This window comes from Copadichromis virginalis, linkage group LG3, assembly GCF_057382275.1.
Source record: "Copadichromis virginalis isolate Kocher_CV1m ecotype Utaka linkage group LG3, C_Virginalis_male_GT1.1, whole genome shotgun sequence".
In the NCBI taxonomy this organism is placed as follows: Eukaryota; Metazoa; Chordata; class Actinopteri; order Cichliformes; family Cichlidae; genus Copadichromis; species Copadichromis virginalis.
The window spans coordinates 28578898-28594760 of record NC_140620.1 but is presented as its reverse complement, the minus strand read 5'-3'; the positions used below and the strand labels follow the sequence as shown (position 1 = coordinate 28594760).

General features: G+C 42.1%; 5 protein-coding genes across 5 annotated transcripts; 3 read left to right on the top strand and 2 right to left on the bottom strand.

Moving 5' to 3' along the window:
• The first annotated feature begins 192 nt into the window (after positions 1–192).
• LOC146713940 (histone H2B 1/2) lies at positions 193–1729 on the top strand. The gene has a single exon (XM_085450596.1). The coding sequence runs from the start codon at positions 235–237 to the stop codon at positions 607–609; it is 375 nt and encodes a 124-aa protein (XP_085306722.1). The 5' UTR covers positions 193–234; the 3' UTR covers positions 610–1729.
• Positions 1730–2222: 493 nt separating this feature from the next.
• On the bottom strand, positions 2223–6011 carry LOC146713939 (uncharacterized). The gene is made up of 4 exons (XM_085450603.1): positions 4715–6011; positions 4514–4628; positions 2697–2833; positions 2223–2549 (listed from the first exon to the last, which is right to left on the bottom strand). Exons 1-4 carry the CDS (start codon positions 4814–4816, stop codon positions 2289–2291), a joined length of 615 nt encoding a protein of 204 aa, XP_085306729.1. The 5' UTR covers positions 4817–6011; the 3' UTR covers positions 2223–2288.
• A 3582-nt stretch (positions 6012–9593) lies between these two features.
• LOC146713938 (histone H4) lies at positions 9594–10763 on the top strand. The gene has a single exon (XM_085450599.1). It carries the CDS (start codon positions 9696–9698, stop codon positions 10005–10007), a length of 312 nt encoding a protein of 103 aa, XP_085306725.1. The 5' UTR covers positions 9594–9695; the 3' UTR covers positions 10008–10763.
• A 2075-nt stretch (positions 10764–12838) lies between these two features.
• LOC146713937 (histone H3) lies at positions 12839–13632 on the bottom strand. The gene has a single exon (XM_085450588.1). It carries the CDS (start codon positions 13571–13573, stop codon positions 13163–13165), a length of 411 nt encoding a protein of 136 aa, XP_085306714.1. The 5' UTR covers positions 13574–13632; the 3' UTR covers positions 12839–13162.
• A 214-nt stretch (positions 13633–13846) lies between these two features.
• Positions 13847–14497, top strand: LOC146713936 (histone H2A-like). The gene has a single exon (XM_085450592.1). The coding sequence runs from the start codon at positions 13899–13901 to the stop codon at positions 14283–14285; it is 387 nt and encodes a 128-aa protein (XP_085306718.1). The 5' UTR covers positions 13847–13898; the 3' UTR covers positions 14286–14497.
• Positions 14498–15863: the final 1366 nt, after the last annotated feature.

Below are 15863 nucleotides of genomic sequence, written 5' to 3'. Positions count from 1 at the left end.
CAAATGACTGTCTCAGCAAACGAGGACACAATCACACAGCCCACTGTCTTTGTTAGATGCGCGCCTGTTTCAGCACAGTTCACAAACTCCCTCCAACACAACGTCCGGCCCACTGTGCGGCTCCACCAATGAGATCCGAGGGCCCGCGCAGTGGTATTAGCATACCGCCTGTATAAAAAGCGCTGCTCTCAGCCACGGAGCTCATTCGTTGCTGTAGAGTATTGAAGAGAGAAAATGCCTGAACCTGCGAAGTCGGCGCCCAAGAAGGGCTCCAAGAAAGCCGTGACCAAGACCGCCGGCAAGGGCGGCAAGAAGAAGAGAAAGACCAGGAAGGAGAGCTACGCCATCTACGTGTACAAGGTGCTGAAGCAGGTCCACCCCGACACCGGGATCTCCTCAAAGGCCATGAGCATCATGAACTCGTTTGTCAACGACATCTTCGAGCGCATCGCAGCCGAGGCATCTCGCCTGGCCCACTACAACAAACGCTCCACCATCACCTCCAGGGAGATCCAGACCGCAGTGCGCCTGCTCCTCCCCGGTGAGCTGGCCAAGCACGCAGTGTCTGAGGGCACCAAGGCTGTGACAAAGTACACGAGCTCCAAATAAACTGGCATCAGACGCCAACACAACGGCTCTTTTCAGAGCCACACACTTTAAACTGACGAGCATAATTCCCTATTATTCAACGTAAAATTACTTTGTTGCCAACTTCTGCACTTGAATCGCAGATGTTCGCCTGTGTGTCACTGCGTTGTCTCAATCCGCTGCAGTGACAGATCACCGAAATGGATTCCCGATTTTTTTTTTTTAAATTGTAGAGAGATAAACGCAGAGTTACAGCAACTTAGTATCTGACCGTTCAAGCATACTTTTTATTTTATTCCTGATATGCGAAGTTGCGTCTTTTTATTGCACTGTCTATATTGGTTAGGTCGTATAGGTCTAATAGATGACGCTTTATGAAGCTGTGAAGCTTTTCACCCCAGCACAAAGCGTCTTGAAGCTTCATTTGCTCTAGCAGGACACCTACTGGACATAAAAATATTAGTTGGCATGAATTTGAAAAGTGTGGCCTTTTGCACACAGCCTGTAAATGTCAACAACAAAAGGAGTGTGTAAAACATGTATATTGTAGTGATGGCAGCATACTGTGTATATTTATACTGGCAGAATGGAAAATGATTATTTGGAAATGCTTAAAATGGAAATGATCATTTACTGTGAGGTGTGGTTAGGGTGTGGACAGTGGTTGTGCTTTTGTAGCGTTGAGGTGTGGACCGTGATTAGTGTTCAGGGAACACGTCATTGGTTTTTATTTAAAAACAGTTTCTCCACTGTGGCAGGTCGTAGGAGATTTTTTTTTTTTTTTTTTTTTTTTTTTTTTTTTTTTTTTTTTTTGGACAATAATTCCCCTGCTTTTGAAAATAGTCGGCTCACAGGGCACAGATGAGGCAGGGGTACACAGGTATGTCAGTGTTACCTTATATAAGTGAGGAAAGACATATTTTTGTCTCTCCCAGTATTTAAGGGGGTCCTCCAGCCTTCCAATATTTGGCTCCATCATGTACCGTTGGACCTCAATATCTGTTTATTTTATTAATAAAATATTATTTATTTATTTTTAATATTCAGTAATCATGTCTCACCTCTAGTCTTCTGTCTTAATTTCAGGTTTTCACCGTGTGTTGTAGATAGTTCAGGAGGTTGACTCAACCAAGCAGTCTACTTTCGGGTACAGTTTAGAATGCCAGAATAGGGAGGATGGTGTAGGTTTAAGTTTATTAGATTGATACACATATACCAACAAGACAGTGTACATCACTTGTGACAACAGCATTTGTTTTCATTCAAAGGCTTTATGGTTTTTCCTATAATACCTGGTGGGCCAGTCTCTAGTCAAAATGCCCAGGCCGATTTTTTTTTTTTGTCCCAGTCCAGCCCATGGTCGTTCCTGTATCACTGAAAGCCTCTCCTTACAAAATACAATTTAAAAAAAGCATACATTAGATTGTCAAGGGAGCAGAACTATAATTAATAATTAATGTAATTAAGCCACTTAAGAAGTTAGTTTTGCAGGGGTACTGCTCCTGAAATATCCCGTGATCTTCCTGGACTTGGCTCGGATGTCAGAGAGCTCAGGATGTGAGAGCTCAGGGGTCTGGTCAAGGGCCTTCTTCACCACTAAGTTCAGGGTGTGAGCTATGCATATGGCATGTTTGAGTCGTAGTTCCCTTGCACAAGCCCTCATATTAGCAGCCCCATCTGTTACTAGGCATGTGACTTTGTCAGTAATTGCCCATTCTGTCATGAGTGAGCCTTTCACTTGTGTTTTCTTCAGTGTGTGCATTAGGAAAATACTGCACTCCTAAAACAACAGTATTTAATGTGCTGGACTCATCAACAAAATGGCAGGTGACTGAAAGATAGGCCTCTGTGTTGGAGGTCCATATATCTGATGTCAGACTCACAGCTGCTGCCTTCTCAATGCTGGCCTTAGCTTTCTCCTTCATCTTCTGGTACCTGGCCTCCACCATGACTTTCAGGGCCTAAAGGAAAGAAAAAAACATTTTGTTTAAAAGTACGACGTGGCTGTGAAGCAGTGTGTAGTGTAGCTACACACTTAGGCTTTGAGGTTCAGTCCTGCCTGTTCACATTTTATTCTGTAAAAACTAAATTTTCACTGCTGTTATGACCTTTTTAGTGGGGAGAACATAGCTAGGATTTAATGATTCAACAAATCTTTTAAATCCTTTGTCCTCCACAATGATAAATGGCTGGGAGTCCTCAATCACCATGCTAACCAGGTCTTCATCTATTTGAGATTGTTCTCCTGAGGAAAGACAATAAAAACAAAGCACAAATATAAATATCACACACGTAACTTATTGCACTTGTATAATATTGTTATATCATTTAGTAACATTACTGCATGCTAGTGATGGCCAAATGAAGCTTTCTGAAGCACTGACGCTTGTATTGAAAAACGGTTCATTACTCGAAGCTTTTTAACACAGTCCTCTCTGGTGACATCTGGTGGCCAAAAATATGAAGAGCAGCTTGAATCCACAAAATAAAACCAACCGCTTCATTATGACTGCTCACTCTACAGAGTGGAATCCTGTCTGATATTGGGCCACCATTGTGTTGCTTTGAACGTGTATTTTTTGGTGGTTAAAAAAATGTGTTTTATTTGTTTAATAAATAGTTTTGACTGGTAAACTCTCCTTGTTTAAATATGCATCATGGTGTGGTCTGTCTTTGCTTGTGACTTCTTGATGTTGGTAAAATACAATAATTGAAAAATACCACGTTACTTATAATATATACATATAATAATGTACAACACATTATGGAGTATGCTTCTGCTCTGAGGTCCTGCCTCCATGCACGTATGCATTTAATCGCCGGAGGGGTATATTTATAAATAATATTATATTAAGGAAATTTTCCCAGACATATTTTTGACCTGGGGGTAGAATTGATTGTGAAATGGAAAAGGAAAATGCTTATGAACTTGCAAATTAAAAACATGATGCATTGACGGTAACCCTTTTTCATTTTTATTTAAAAAGAGAATTTGTTCTAGTGTGCGATGGCGGAAACTGTTCCTTTTCGTGGAGATAATTTCTCCTGGCTTAAGGAAAATCCCTTCACATGGCACAGAGGAGGCTGGAGTGCACAGAAACTGGTAGAGATGCAGTTATACAGTCTACCTGGGCCCCACAAACTATCAGCTAAAGAGAATAAATACATTAAATTGCTGCACATTTGGCAGACTAACATTTTCAGATTAATTAAACAATAAAATATATATTTTTACAACATTACATGTAAAGAATCAAGTGGAAGTTTTTCTAAAGTTATTTAATGATATTTATATTATGGAAGCAGATGTTTGACATTTTACCTTTTTCCCGTTTTCAGATATAATAAACACGCACAAAACAAAATTTAAATTCAATTCAATTTTATTTATATAGCGCCAAATCACAACAAAAGTCGCCTCAAGGCGCTTCATAGATACAGAGAAAAACCCAACAATCATATGACCCCCTATGAGCAAGCACTTTGGCGACAGTGGGAAGGAAAAACTCCCTTTTAACAGGAAGAAACCTCCGGCAAACAACAAGAACACAAAGCTGGAAAACCCACCCGATTGACAAAAATCTACTCAAAATTCTCCCGCACAACAGAACCTCCTCTATTCCTCGCTGGCTCCAAATCTCTCAGTAGAATGATCAGTGGTTCGCTATCTGTCACCATCAAAACACTCCACAAATCCCGCGAATGATTCACCTGCTTATAAACCATTGAATCAGACACCGAAGCAGTCACACTCTAAATGAAGCTTCGGACGTCACTGATCATGTGACTCTGGCCAAACGAATCAAGCTTCGACACAGTGCTTCTGAAGCAGTGTGTTGATTTTTTTGACACATGCACCGGAGCTTCAGCTTCAAGCGGGCCATCACTACTGCATGCTATATTATCATTGCATTTGATGGCTCACCTGGTCTTGCTCCACAATTGGTGTTCCTATTCTCATGCAAAGCTCTGTAGTGCCTAAGCATGGATGAGGTGTTGTTGTTATATCCCAGCTCCCTGGCACATAGCAAACACTTCACCTTGTACAAAAGTAAAGACAGCTTAACATAAATTGTATTGCACCATCAGTATTATGAAAATACATCTTCTGTAGAAATTTACATACCTTGTTGGGAGGAATAGGATCAAAATGTTCCCACACAGGGGAGGACATCCTCTTCTTCTTAGCTGGCTCCATTCTCTCCTGACTTTCTCTCCTCACTCTCATAAACCTCCAAACTGTCTCCAAACTCTCACTAACCGCAACTCTCCATCAAACATCCACATTTTGAATGAAGTCTGAGGGGTTTATATCTCAGTCATAGCTCACGGCAAAGTTCGAACCACTTCCTGAAACAGTCACGTGGTACAGCCGGGCAGCGAGGCTTCAGACGTCATCATTTTCAGCTCCTCCCATGAATGAAGCAAGCCTTGTTATGCGCATCGCGGAAACGCCCCCTCCATTACTCGACAGAAGCTTCGAAGCCTCGATACAGAACGTCACATCACTACGTATATCTATTCGTTTTGTTGTAGTTTCTCCATATATGCAATTTTTGTGATCCTGTGTCTGTTATATGCAGCACTATGGTCTTACTTCACTGTGTACTGTACTGCACATGGTGGAAATGACAAACCCACCTGACTTGATGATGTGCACTTTAACTTTATAAACACACAACTAGACTAACTATAATACAAAAGGCTCATTTGTTGAACTATTATAGGGCAGAAAGTTGGCGACTAGATGCCAAAAATTATGGTGGCCCCTAGAGACAAAGCACATACAAACTCCAAAACACTTGCAAACCCCAAAACACATGCAAATTCCAAAACACAACGGAAGTGCTCCAGGACGCTAGGGGCAGTGTTGGGCTTTTGTTACCTAGTAACTACACAAGCCAGGAAGTACCAATGACCAGATTTGGGGTCTGCAGCCTTACCTGCAGCATCACCTCATCCCCCATCACACTGAACACTGGTGCTCCACAGGGGTGTGTACTGAGCCCTCTCCTGTACTCACTCTACACCTACGACTGCACAGCCGCTAACAATTCCAACATCAAAGTCAAAAAGTCAAAGTCAAAGTCAACTTTATTTGTCAATTCTGCCTTGTGAAGTTTGCGGACGACACTACAGTGGTGGGTCTTATCACCAACGGCGATGAGACGGCCTACAGGGAGGAGGTCAGCGCCCTGACCCACTGGTGTCAAGACAACCATCTCACCCTCAACGTCGCAAAGACAAAGGAGTTGATAGTGGACTTCCGGAGGTGCAGAGAAGTACACACCCCCATCACCATCAACGGCGCTGCTGTGGAGAGAGTGAGCAGCTTCCAGTTCCTTGGAGTACATCTGGCTGAGGATCTTACGTGGTCAGTACACACAAACAAAACAGTGAAGAAGGCGCAGCAGCGCCTCTTCTTTCTCAGGAGACTGAAAAGATTCGGCATGAGCCCCCGCATCCTCAGGACCTCCTATCACTGTTCCATTGAGAGCATCCTCACTGGATGCATCACCACCTGGTATGGCAACAGCACCGCCTACAACTGCAAAGCTCTCCAGCGAGTAGTGCGGTGCTCTGAACGGATAATTGGAGGTGAGCTTCCCTCCCTCCAAGACATCTACAGGAAGCGCTGCCTGAGGAAAGCGGGGAGGATCATCAAGGACTCCAGTCACCCCAGCCATAAACTGTTTAGACTACTTCCATCAGGAAGGAGGTTCTGCAGCATCCGGTCCCGTACCAGCAGACTGAGAGACAGCTTCTTCCACCAGGCCATCAGACTGCTGAACACGTCATAGACACCTCACCTTCACTACTGGAACTTTAACATTATGCACTACACACTGTACAGTAATGCCACTGTTCTGCACATGTCTCAACTCTGTATATTTTTATATATTTTATTTTATTGTTTACTCTATTTAATTTGTAAAAATGTGTATACACACACGTAGAAAAACATTTAGTATACACATCCAGAAATGCATATACTATTATATATTGTACATATATTTATTAGTTTCAGATGTAGCCATTCTTGTATTTTGCTTGTTTACATTATTGTATTTTGCACAACTCTGTTGCTTGTGAAGCTCGCACACAAGAATTTCACTCACATGTGCTGTACCAATGTACCTGCACATGTGATGTGACAATAAAAGTGATTTGATTTGATTTGATTAAAGGCCGCATTTTAAGGCCGATTACGTCACAGCGACACGACGAAGGCTGTCCCAATTCAAAGGCTGCTCGAAATGCGGCCCTCAAATGCGTCCTTAATTTCCCTGAATTTTAAGGATGGGTTGGTGTAGCCTTCATAAGTACTGAATATTATGTCACTTATTTATGCGCAAATGTTTTTATAATGAAGAACATTAAAACATTACTGTTGGCCACATGTCGGGTAAGTTATGTGACATTAGCGATGTTTGTACTAACTTGGTTTAAAAGCCTTTACTTCAAAATATACGCCGTTCAATAGTTGACTTTAATCTTACAGAGATTGTGATGATTTTATGGATAATTAAAGTCAGTCATATATCCACAAACACAACAAGCTGAAAGTCAGTGATGCTGCTCGGTTTAAATATCACGGCACAAGCCGATGTTTTACCTGATGGGTAAAATGTTGCTGTTGAGGGGTTCCTGCTGCTCCTGCTGCTGATAGTACTGGAGGGCAGGGCTGTGTTGATCTGAGACTGTAGACATTAAAAAGTCCATAGAGATGGTAGCTGATTAAACAAGTATCATGAGATAATAACAAAATGCAAAGATTGGTGACAGCGCTTGGAACCATAAAGCAACAAAAAACTGTGAGAAATAAATTAGGCTCTGCCTGTGAATCACTCTTTGCTTCTCTTCTTAATATAAATATAAATATGAAATAATGTCATTATGATGATTCCATTTGTTTCACTATCCACTCTGTGCAGGGGCAAAGCTTATTACATGTTTAAACTGTAGAGATACAATAATTTTACTGCTGTAAAATCCAAATTTTGTCTTATTTAAAATATAAATCTAATATAATCTGCTTCTTAATGTATGTTCTTTAAAATACAGCGTGTGTTTTTTTTTTTTTTATATTATAATAATGCATAATTATGTGGACATGCATATTAGATCGTTTTTAGTGAAATATAATCCCTCCAGAAAGGCAGGAAAAGCCCGGAAACTTACTTTAAAACTAAATATGTTCCCTAAAACGGTGACAGAGCTACAGACCCATGACAGCCTTACACAGGTAGCCAGCAGCTATGACCAGCACTACTTGTGCAGTTAATAAAAGGACAGGTAATGTTTGTCGCGCTGTTGCACACACAGCACGCTCGTTTGTTTCAGTTCGTCAGTTGCAACAAGACAACTTACCAACGTGTACGTAATAAGCTAATACTCCTGGGTGCTACACACTACAGTGTACGCTGTACACCTACTTACTGGTTTTGTCGCATCAGTCTGTGTCTCTGAGTTAACTTGTGTTTCTCTATGGAAGAAATATAGTATCATCAGAATTCAAGTATTTTTAGACATTGAATTTATGACACTGAATTTTTATCCTCCAAATTTCCCTGCAAAAATATTCACCTGCAAAAATTCACCTGCAAAAAATTCACCTGCAAAAATTCACCTGCAAAAATTGCAAGCCACAGCCTTTTATTTAGCAAAACTGTGATTAATAGTTAAATATTATTGTTGAGGGGCACAGACAGGACTCTGCACACACACATAAAAAATAAATAAATAAATAATTCTTTTTTTAAAAGTTGCCTCAACAAAAGGGCACTTTGGGCACCCATCAGGAAAGGTGCTCAAGCCCCTGCCCCTTTGATACCTGATTTATATGGAATATGGCTGAAGTAAACTAAAGTCTAAATTTCTTAGTCAGTCATTTGTTTAATGGTAATTTGACATTATATAATTTACATATAAAACTATGGATTGTAATTTTGAATGTGGTGTGCTGCCCAACATCCAGGCCAAGAAGAATGAGAAAGCTGAATAAAATCCAGCCACTTTCCTCAACCAACTAACAGCTCTTGTAAGAGCCACTCACCTCTGAGAGTACACTTGGTTAAAGTAATGAAACTAAATCTTTAATCCATAGGTGTCAAACTCATGTTCACACTAGAACTGAAGTGGGACAGCCCTGTTAGTCTATCAGTATGTGCAACACATTTAGTTGTTTTAGTACATGAATAAAAATCTGACTGACTTGAATTGTAAAGTTATTACCCAGACTTTTCTTTTTAATAAACTTAATGTAAAAACAGAAATCTGTGTAGTAAGAACATAAACATTGTCTCATTGTTTGTTCCTTAAAGTACTTGCACTAAAACTTAAAAAAAGACAGCTGAGTAGATTAAAGAGGTTCAGACTTATAATTGTAAATCACTACAAACTCTCATTTAGGTCTAAGATTCATTTAGACCGACAGCAAACCACAGCTGTGAGCTACATGCAAACACACTTTGTGTGTGGTGTATTTTCTGTAATTCTGATCCACTCCTTCAAAGGAGCTTTTTTTTTTTTTTTTTACCTGGAAGCACGTCAATGTAGACAATCTGGCAAAACTTCTTGTTTGCGATGTGGGTCGTTTCATCACAGAGCATTTACAGTTGCCTTTGATACTTATGTTTTAGTAGCCAGATTTTATGCACTTGAAATGCAACATGTCTGTTTAAACTGCAAACAATCTTGCTTGTATGAAGGTTATGTCAGGATTTTGAGAGTTGAAGATGATATTTCAGGCACACATCAGGAAGAGGTTTAAGAGGCTTCATTGGGGGTGGAGTGGCACTGGTTGTTTCCATCGCAGTTTACTGTACACAAGTAAATACACTTGTAGATTTCGAAAAACACTGACATGACATTGTGGGTGCGATTTGTTGTGAGCCTCCATTCGGTTAGATTTGATTTGTCATTAACAAAAGACAACATTTCCACATTTAGAGAAGAGAGGAGTGGGCGGAGCCACTGAGCTTCGAGTCGTCCAGCGAGCCTCGCACCGTCTGTTTCCTTTTACGTCCGCTGAGCACACATAAAAAGACTGCTCCGTCGGGTTGAACTTCATTCGACTTTGCTTGTTCAAAGAAGAAACTGTAACCATGAGTGGCCGGGGCAAGGGTGGCAAAGGACTCGGCAAGGGAGGCGCCAAGCGTCACCGTAAAGTTCTCCGTGATAACATCCAGGGTATCACCAAACCCGCTATCCGTCGTCTGGCTCGCCGTGGCGGAGTGAAGCGTATCTCCGGCCTCATCTACGAGGAGACTCGTGGTGTGCTCAAGGTGTTCCTGGAGAACGTCATCCGTGATGCCGTCACCTACACTGAGCACGCCAAGAGGAAGACTGTGACCGCCATGGATGTGGTGTACGCTCTGAAGAGGCAGGGCCGCACTCTGTACGGCTTTGGCGGTTAAACTCATTCGACCTAATCCATCAAACGGCTCTTTTAAGAGCCACCCACTTTCACTTTGAGAGTTTTGTTCCCTTATTACCGACTGACATTGCCTACATATTGTAACTGACTGGGTTACAAGTCAGTTGACTGTTGTGTTATCAGTGTATTGTGTTCAGAATTGCCAATTACTTACGGCATAGTTGGACCACATCCGCAGCATGGTGATTTACCGAGTGTCCTTGAATGTGCAGTAGTTGAGAGGCCGGTTAGCCTGTCAATCACATCAGCTACCAATGACAGTCTGGAGGAGAGCAGGTGTGTGGTTGGCTGACAGTGTTCGGGGGCGGGGATTAGAGTAGTTTGTGTGTGGCGGAAGACAGAAGAGTGTTGGGGGTTGTGCTGTTGCTGTAGAGCGCACTTTCCCCCCGTTGTGTTGGCGTTGGCTACGGCCCACATTAGCCCGTGTTACTATTCTGAATAAACACCGGTAACCGGAACGCTGATCTTCTGTCGAGGGACGCTACAAGATTATATTGACTCTCCGTTTTGCTATAAGATTCAGCTGTAATGCGTGCTTTTCTCCACAACGTTACAATAACTGTCATGACCACAAACTGAACTTCACAGGTTACAGGCCTATTCAATACCACTGTTTATTAATACTCACTGAACAGTCATAGACCAAACAAAAGAAAAATAATAAATTTCACTTATTCATCAGTTTATTTGTAAATGTCTTCCTGCCATAAATCTGCTTGAAACAGAAGTGCTTGCTTAGTAGATTCTTTTTTTTTTTTTTTTTTTTTTTTTAGGTAACTAACCCACCTTTGATCTAGTAAAAGGTGGACATGAGTGGCTGAAACCCAATGAAGCTTCTTAAACCTCTTCCTGATGTGTGCCTGAAATATCATCTTCACCAATCATATCAATATAACAGTTTTGATGTGATCTTCCTTTCTGAAAGGCTTACTCACTCTCACAATCCTGACATAACCTTCATACAAGCAACATTGTCTAACATATGTTTTAGTACGCAGATTTTATGCACTTGAAATGCAACATGTCTGTTTAAACTGCAAACAAAGTATCAAAGGCAACTGTAAATGATCTGTGATGAAACGACCCACATCGCAAACAAGAAGTTTTGCCAGGTTGTCTACATTTAGTTGACGTGCGTCCAGGTATAAATAATAATAATAATTTAAAAAAAGCTCCTTTGAAGGAGTGGATCAGAATGACAGAAAATACACCACACCACTAGTGTTTGCATGTAGCTCACAGCTGTGGTTCGCTTTCGGTCTAAATGAATCTTAGACCTAAATGAGAGTTTGTAGTGATTTACAATTATAAGTCTGAACCTCTTTAATCTGTTCAGCTGTCTTGTTTTTAAGTTTTAATGCAAGTACTTTAAGGAACAAACAATGAGACAATGTTTATGCTTCTGACAGCATAAACTCTGACAGCACTGAGCAGCTCCTTTAGTGGCAGGCTGCAGCACCCACGATGTGGGACAGAGAGATTACTCAGGTCTTTCCTCCCCACTGCTGTCAGACTCTACAACAAAGACTTGCAGCTGATCAAACACACACATCCACACAAGTGCAATAAGACTGCTATATGTGCAATTCTTTTTTTCTGACAAAGTTGTACTTTTCTATTTTCTTACTCAGTTGTATATAGCATTTGTATTCTATTGCATACCAGTGTTTTCTAATTTCTGCTACATAACTTTGCACTTTTGCTGTAACGAAACAAATTTCCCACCTGTGGGACTAATCAAGGTCATCTTATCTTATGCACTTACGACACAGATCTCTGGTTTCAAAGCAAGTTTTTAAAAAGAAAAGTCTGGGTAATAACTTCACAGATTTCAGATTTTTATTCATGTACTAAAATAACTAAATGTGTTGCACATACTGATAGACTAACAGGGCTGTCCCACTTCAGTTCTAGTGTGAACATGAGTTTGACACCTATGGATTAAAGATTTAGTGTCATTACTTTAACCAAGTGTACTCTCAGAGGTGAGTGGCTCTTACAAGAGCTGTTAGTTGGTTGAGGAAAGTGGCTGGATTTTATTCAGCTTTCTCATTCTTCTTGGCCTGGATGTTGTCGGCCCAGCAGCTTGTTCAGCTCTTCGTCGTTGTGGACGGCCAGCTGCAGGTGGTGGGGGATGATCCTGACAAGGGCTTAGATTTGGTTTTGGCATTGGTGGGGATGGATGATTCAACCTCCAAACCCTGCCCTGCTTTTGTCTTTGTTTCTTGATTATTATTATTATTATTTTTTTTTTAAAAAAGAGGAGAAATATACTTGCCTACATATGCTATTCTTCATGCTTTTAAACCATTTAAAATTACAATTCATAGTTTTATATGTGAATTACTTAATGTTAAATTACCATTAAACAAATGACTGAGTAAGTATTTTAGACTTTTGTTTACTTCAGCCATATTCCATATCAATCAGGTATCATACCAAAAAAAAGGAAGCTTCAAATACAGTCATGATAATAAAAGAATATGACTTTAAGGACTTAACAACATTAGTTCAGTTATAGTGCACCAACATCTCTTATATGCATTTGCACTAAGGGAACACTGAATGACCTGGTGGTTTTTGTCCATCTAAGATGACCACAAAGTAAAAGATCTCTCGGCAAAATGATGCAACATTTTAGGCACAATATTGCCCCGATCAAGTTAGTGAGCTGGGATGTTTTATTCTCAACATGAACTACTGTTACAGCAACAGACATGGACTACTGGTGTCCCACACAACAACTCAATGTCCACTATGTGAAAGGGCCACACACATGCCTGCTCCTCTCATTAACTGAGATAAACTGCTGGCATATTTGTTTTACATCTATGAACAGAATCAACTTTTTGGAGATTTACTTTCCTGGATGACTGAGAATGCATGAAGACGTAAACAGGTCCGTGAAAGGCCCAGCCAATGACATTGGCCATAGTGAGGCAATTGTGAAAATAAAGTCAGTGAATTCCACGTTGATGCAAACTGTAATTTCTGGTATAGAAACAGCATTAAGATTCAAGTGAGCATAAAACTTGTTTTCTAAAAAGAATACTAATAAAAAGAATAAAGGAGCGAGCTCTTGGTGTGAGTGAGGTGGCTCTGAAAAGAGCCGTTGTTGGTAGGAGAGCGTGCAGCTTAAGCTCTCTCTCCGCGGATGCGGCGAGCCAGCTGGATGTCTTTGGGCATGATGGTGACCCTTTTGGCGTGGATGGCGCACAGGTTGGTGTCCTCGAAGAGTCCGACCAGATAAGCCTCGCTGGCCTCCTGCAGAGCCATGACAGCAGAGCTCTGGAAGCGCAGGTCGGTCTTGAAGTCCTGAGCGATCTCGCGGACCAGACGCTGGAAGGGCAACTTGCGGATCAGCAGCTCGGTGGATTTCTGGTAACGGCGGATCTCGCGCAGAGCCACGGTACCAGGCCTATAACGGTGGGGCTTCTTGACGCCTCCGGTGGCCGGGGCGCTCTTACGAGCGGCCTTGGTGGCCAGCTGCTTCCTGGGGGCTTTGCCGCCAGTAGACTTGCGAGCAGTCTGCTTGGTTCGTGCCATTCTTCCTCACTTTTCTTTTCTTGTGATACGAGCAGAAAATGTAGCGAACAGAGGAGACTCGCTGCTCTTAAAGTGTGTGACTGGCTGTGACGCGGTGCCGCTCCGGCTCGTGATTGGTGACGGGCTCCACGTGGAGCATCGCCCCGCCTCGGTGTGTGCTGCTCATTGGAGAAAAGTGCATTGATGTTGCGCGCTGCCGCAAGCCTCTCTGCGATTGGTGCGTGACGAATCCGCCCGCGCTCTGCGGAAATATAAGCGAGGCTTTGAGCTGATCGGACCACATTTTCTCTCAGTCTCGATACTACGAAGAAAAGAACCTGTCAAAATGAGTGGGCGCGGCAAGACCGGAGGCAAAGCCAGAGCTAAGGCCAAGACCCGCTCATCCCGTGCCGGGCTTCAGTTCCCCGTGGGTCGTGTCCACAGACTGCTGCGCAAAGGCAACTATGCCGAGCGTGTAGGAGCCGGCGCCCCCGTTTACCTGGCAGCTGTGCTCGAGTACCTGACCGCTGAGATCCTGGAGCTGGCTGGCAACGCAGCCCGCGACAACAAGAAGACTCGTATCATCCCACGTCACCTGCAGCTGGCTGTGCGCAACGACGAGGAGCTCAACAAACTCCTGGGGGGAGTCACCATCGCTCAGGGTGGTGTGCTGCCCAACATCCAGGCTGTGCTGCTGCCCAAGAAGACCGAGAAGCCCGCCAAGGCCAAGTAAACGCAAAGCGCTCGGCTTCACCAACAACAAAGGCTCTTTTAAGAGCCACACACTTCTCTCTGAGCAAACATCCTTCTTGCTCTTACTCTGTCTGTAACAACTTGTGTATTGGGAAATGTAGATTATGCATCTTGATTTACTTTGAAATGTACATTTATTCATGTCCTCTTACAGAATCGGGGACTGAAATCCACCTTCAAATAAAAACTACTTTCATTAACTCAAAAACTCTGTGTTTTTGTCAATTAAACTTACTTTAGGTCTTGATATAAAGCAAAAAGCTCCGTCTCCTGCGTTGTGGTGTGGGGTCATATTCACCTCATTGCTCATCTTACTAATTAAGAGTGTAAATGCTGTTAAAATGTTCTGTGTGGATTTCATGATGTAGATGACTGATTTATAATAAGTTACATAATTTCATGAATATATATAGTTTGCGTTGAAATGTCTTTATTTGAAATGTACATGTGTAAGGTGAGAGCTAGTGTCTCGTGAGAATACCCTTAACGAGAGCACACGAGACCTTTCATGGACTGCGAGGGAGCAGATGTCTCTCATGAAGCGATTTAAGCTAAAGGTTTACTAAAAGAAAGGGCAATACAAGGACTTAAGGACCTCTTTTCTGGACAAGCAGCCAACGAGGTATTTGTCATTTGAGAAATGTTTTTTTTTATTTGTGTTTGGACTTAATATGTGTACTGTAAAGTTGCTAATTGGTTTGTACTGTTCGCTCGTGACCAGTTCTCACGGCGTATCGGCGTACTGGTGTTGGTGAAGCTGAGGAGAGAAGGCCCAAGTAATAAACGCCCGTTTCAAAGAACCGACCTGTGTCTGTGTTGTCGTGAAGAGAGCTACAAAGAGTAAATTGGATGTCACTAATTATTAGCTTCATAACTGACTGTGGACACTCATCATGGTTCGCTTTATAATTAAAACAGTTTCTAAGCTCATGGAAACAGACAACGCGCAGTTCAAACCTTGTTAAACACAGGAAAATATAACAACGTGAGGTGGAGAGGGACAGGTGGACTTGTTTGCTACAGAGGGAGGAAAATGTGCAGCTGTTTGCAACGTGTTCAGCACTGCTGCTGAATTTGGGACATTTTGCAAAGTCACTTACATCTACGCTTAGGTTTTTGTGTCTATTGTGAGTAGAATAAAACTATTACAATAGAGTTTGCTTGGATAATAGGGGGCAGCTGGTGATCAGAAGAACAGGAAATGATTCCTAAGTGTGGCTTTTGTTAGAATGTCTTTGTCAACCCCTGTTTTAAGGACAATAGTGGATTTGTGTTCTCAAAGCATTTCATGCGACCTTAAAGCTCCCAAGAATGACATTAAGTTGCTGACCTCTGACGTGCCAAATCAGTTGGTTCAGCTATAAACTTTGGTGTGTAACTGTATAGTATGAAAAATGCATTGACAGTGGGGGTCTGCCTGTTATAAAGTGAGTGAAAGCTGCCTCAGCCAAGAACAAGAAGCCACAGTTACTAGTCTGGTTAGAGGACAGCCCCCCCAGACTGAACAATAGAATTAGTGGAAAACTGCTGTGGAGGGGGACACAGGGCAGCCCCGGAC

Excerpts from the sequence above, each read along its gene's own strand:
- LOC146713938 (XM_085450599.1), top strand. The coding sequence starts at position 9,696 with ATGAGTGGCCGGGGCAAGGGTGGCAAAGGACTCGGCAAGGGAGGCGCC.
- LOC146713940 (XM_085450596.1), top strand. The coding sequence starts at position 235 with ATGCCTGAACCTGCGAAGTCGGCGCCCAAGAAGGGCTCCAAGAAAGCC.
- LOC146713936 (XM_085450592.1), top strand. The coding sequence starts at position 13,899 with ATGAGTGGGCGCGGCAAGACCGGAGGCAAAGCCAGAGCTAAGGCCAAG.
- LOC146713937 (XM_085450588.1), bottom strand. The coding sequence starts at position 13,573 with ATGGCACGAACCAAGCAGACTGCTCGCAAGTCTACTGGCGGCAAAGCC.
- LOC146713939 (XM_085450603.1), bottom strand. The coding sequence starts at position 4,816 with ATGAGAGTGAGGAGAGAAAGTCAGGAGAGAATGGAGCCAGCTAAGAAG. Across the intron at positions 2,834-4,513 it reads CAATTGTGGAGCAAGACCAG|GAGAACAATCTCAAATAGAT; the intron begins GTGAGCCATCAA and ends GTCTTTCCTCAG. Across the intron at positions 2,550-2,696 it reads ATGTTCTCCCCACTAAAAAG|GCCCTGAAAGTCATGGTGGA; the intron begins GTCATAACAGCA and ends TCTTTCCTTTAG.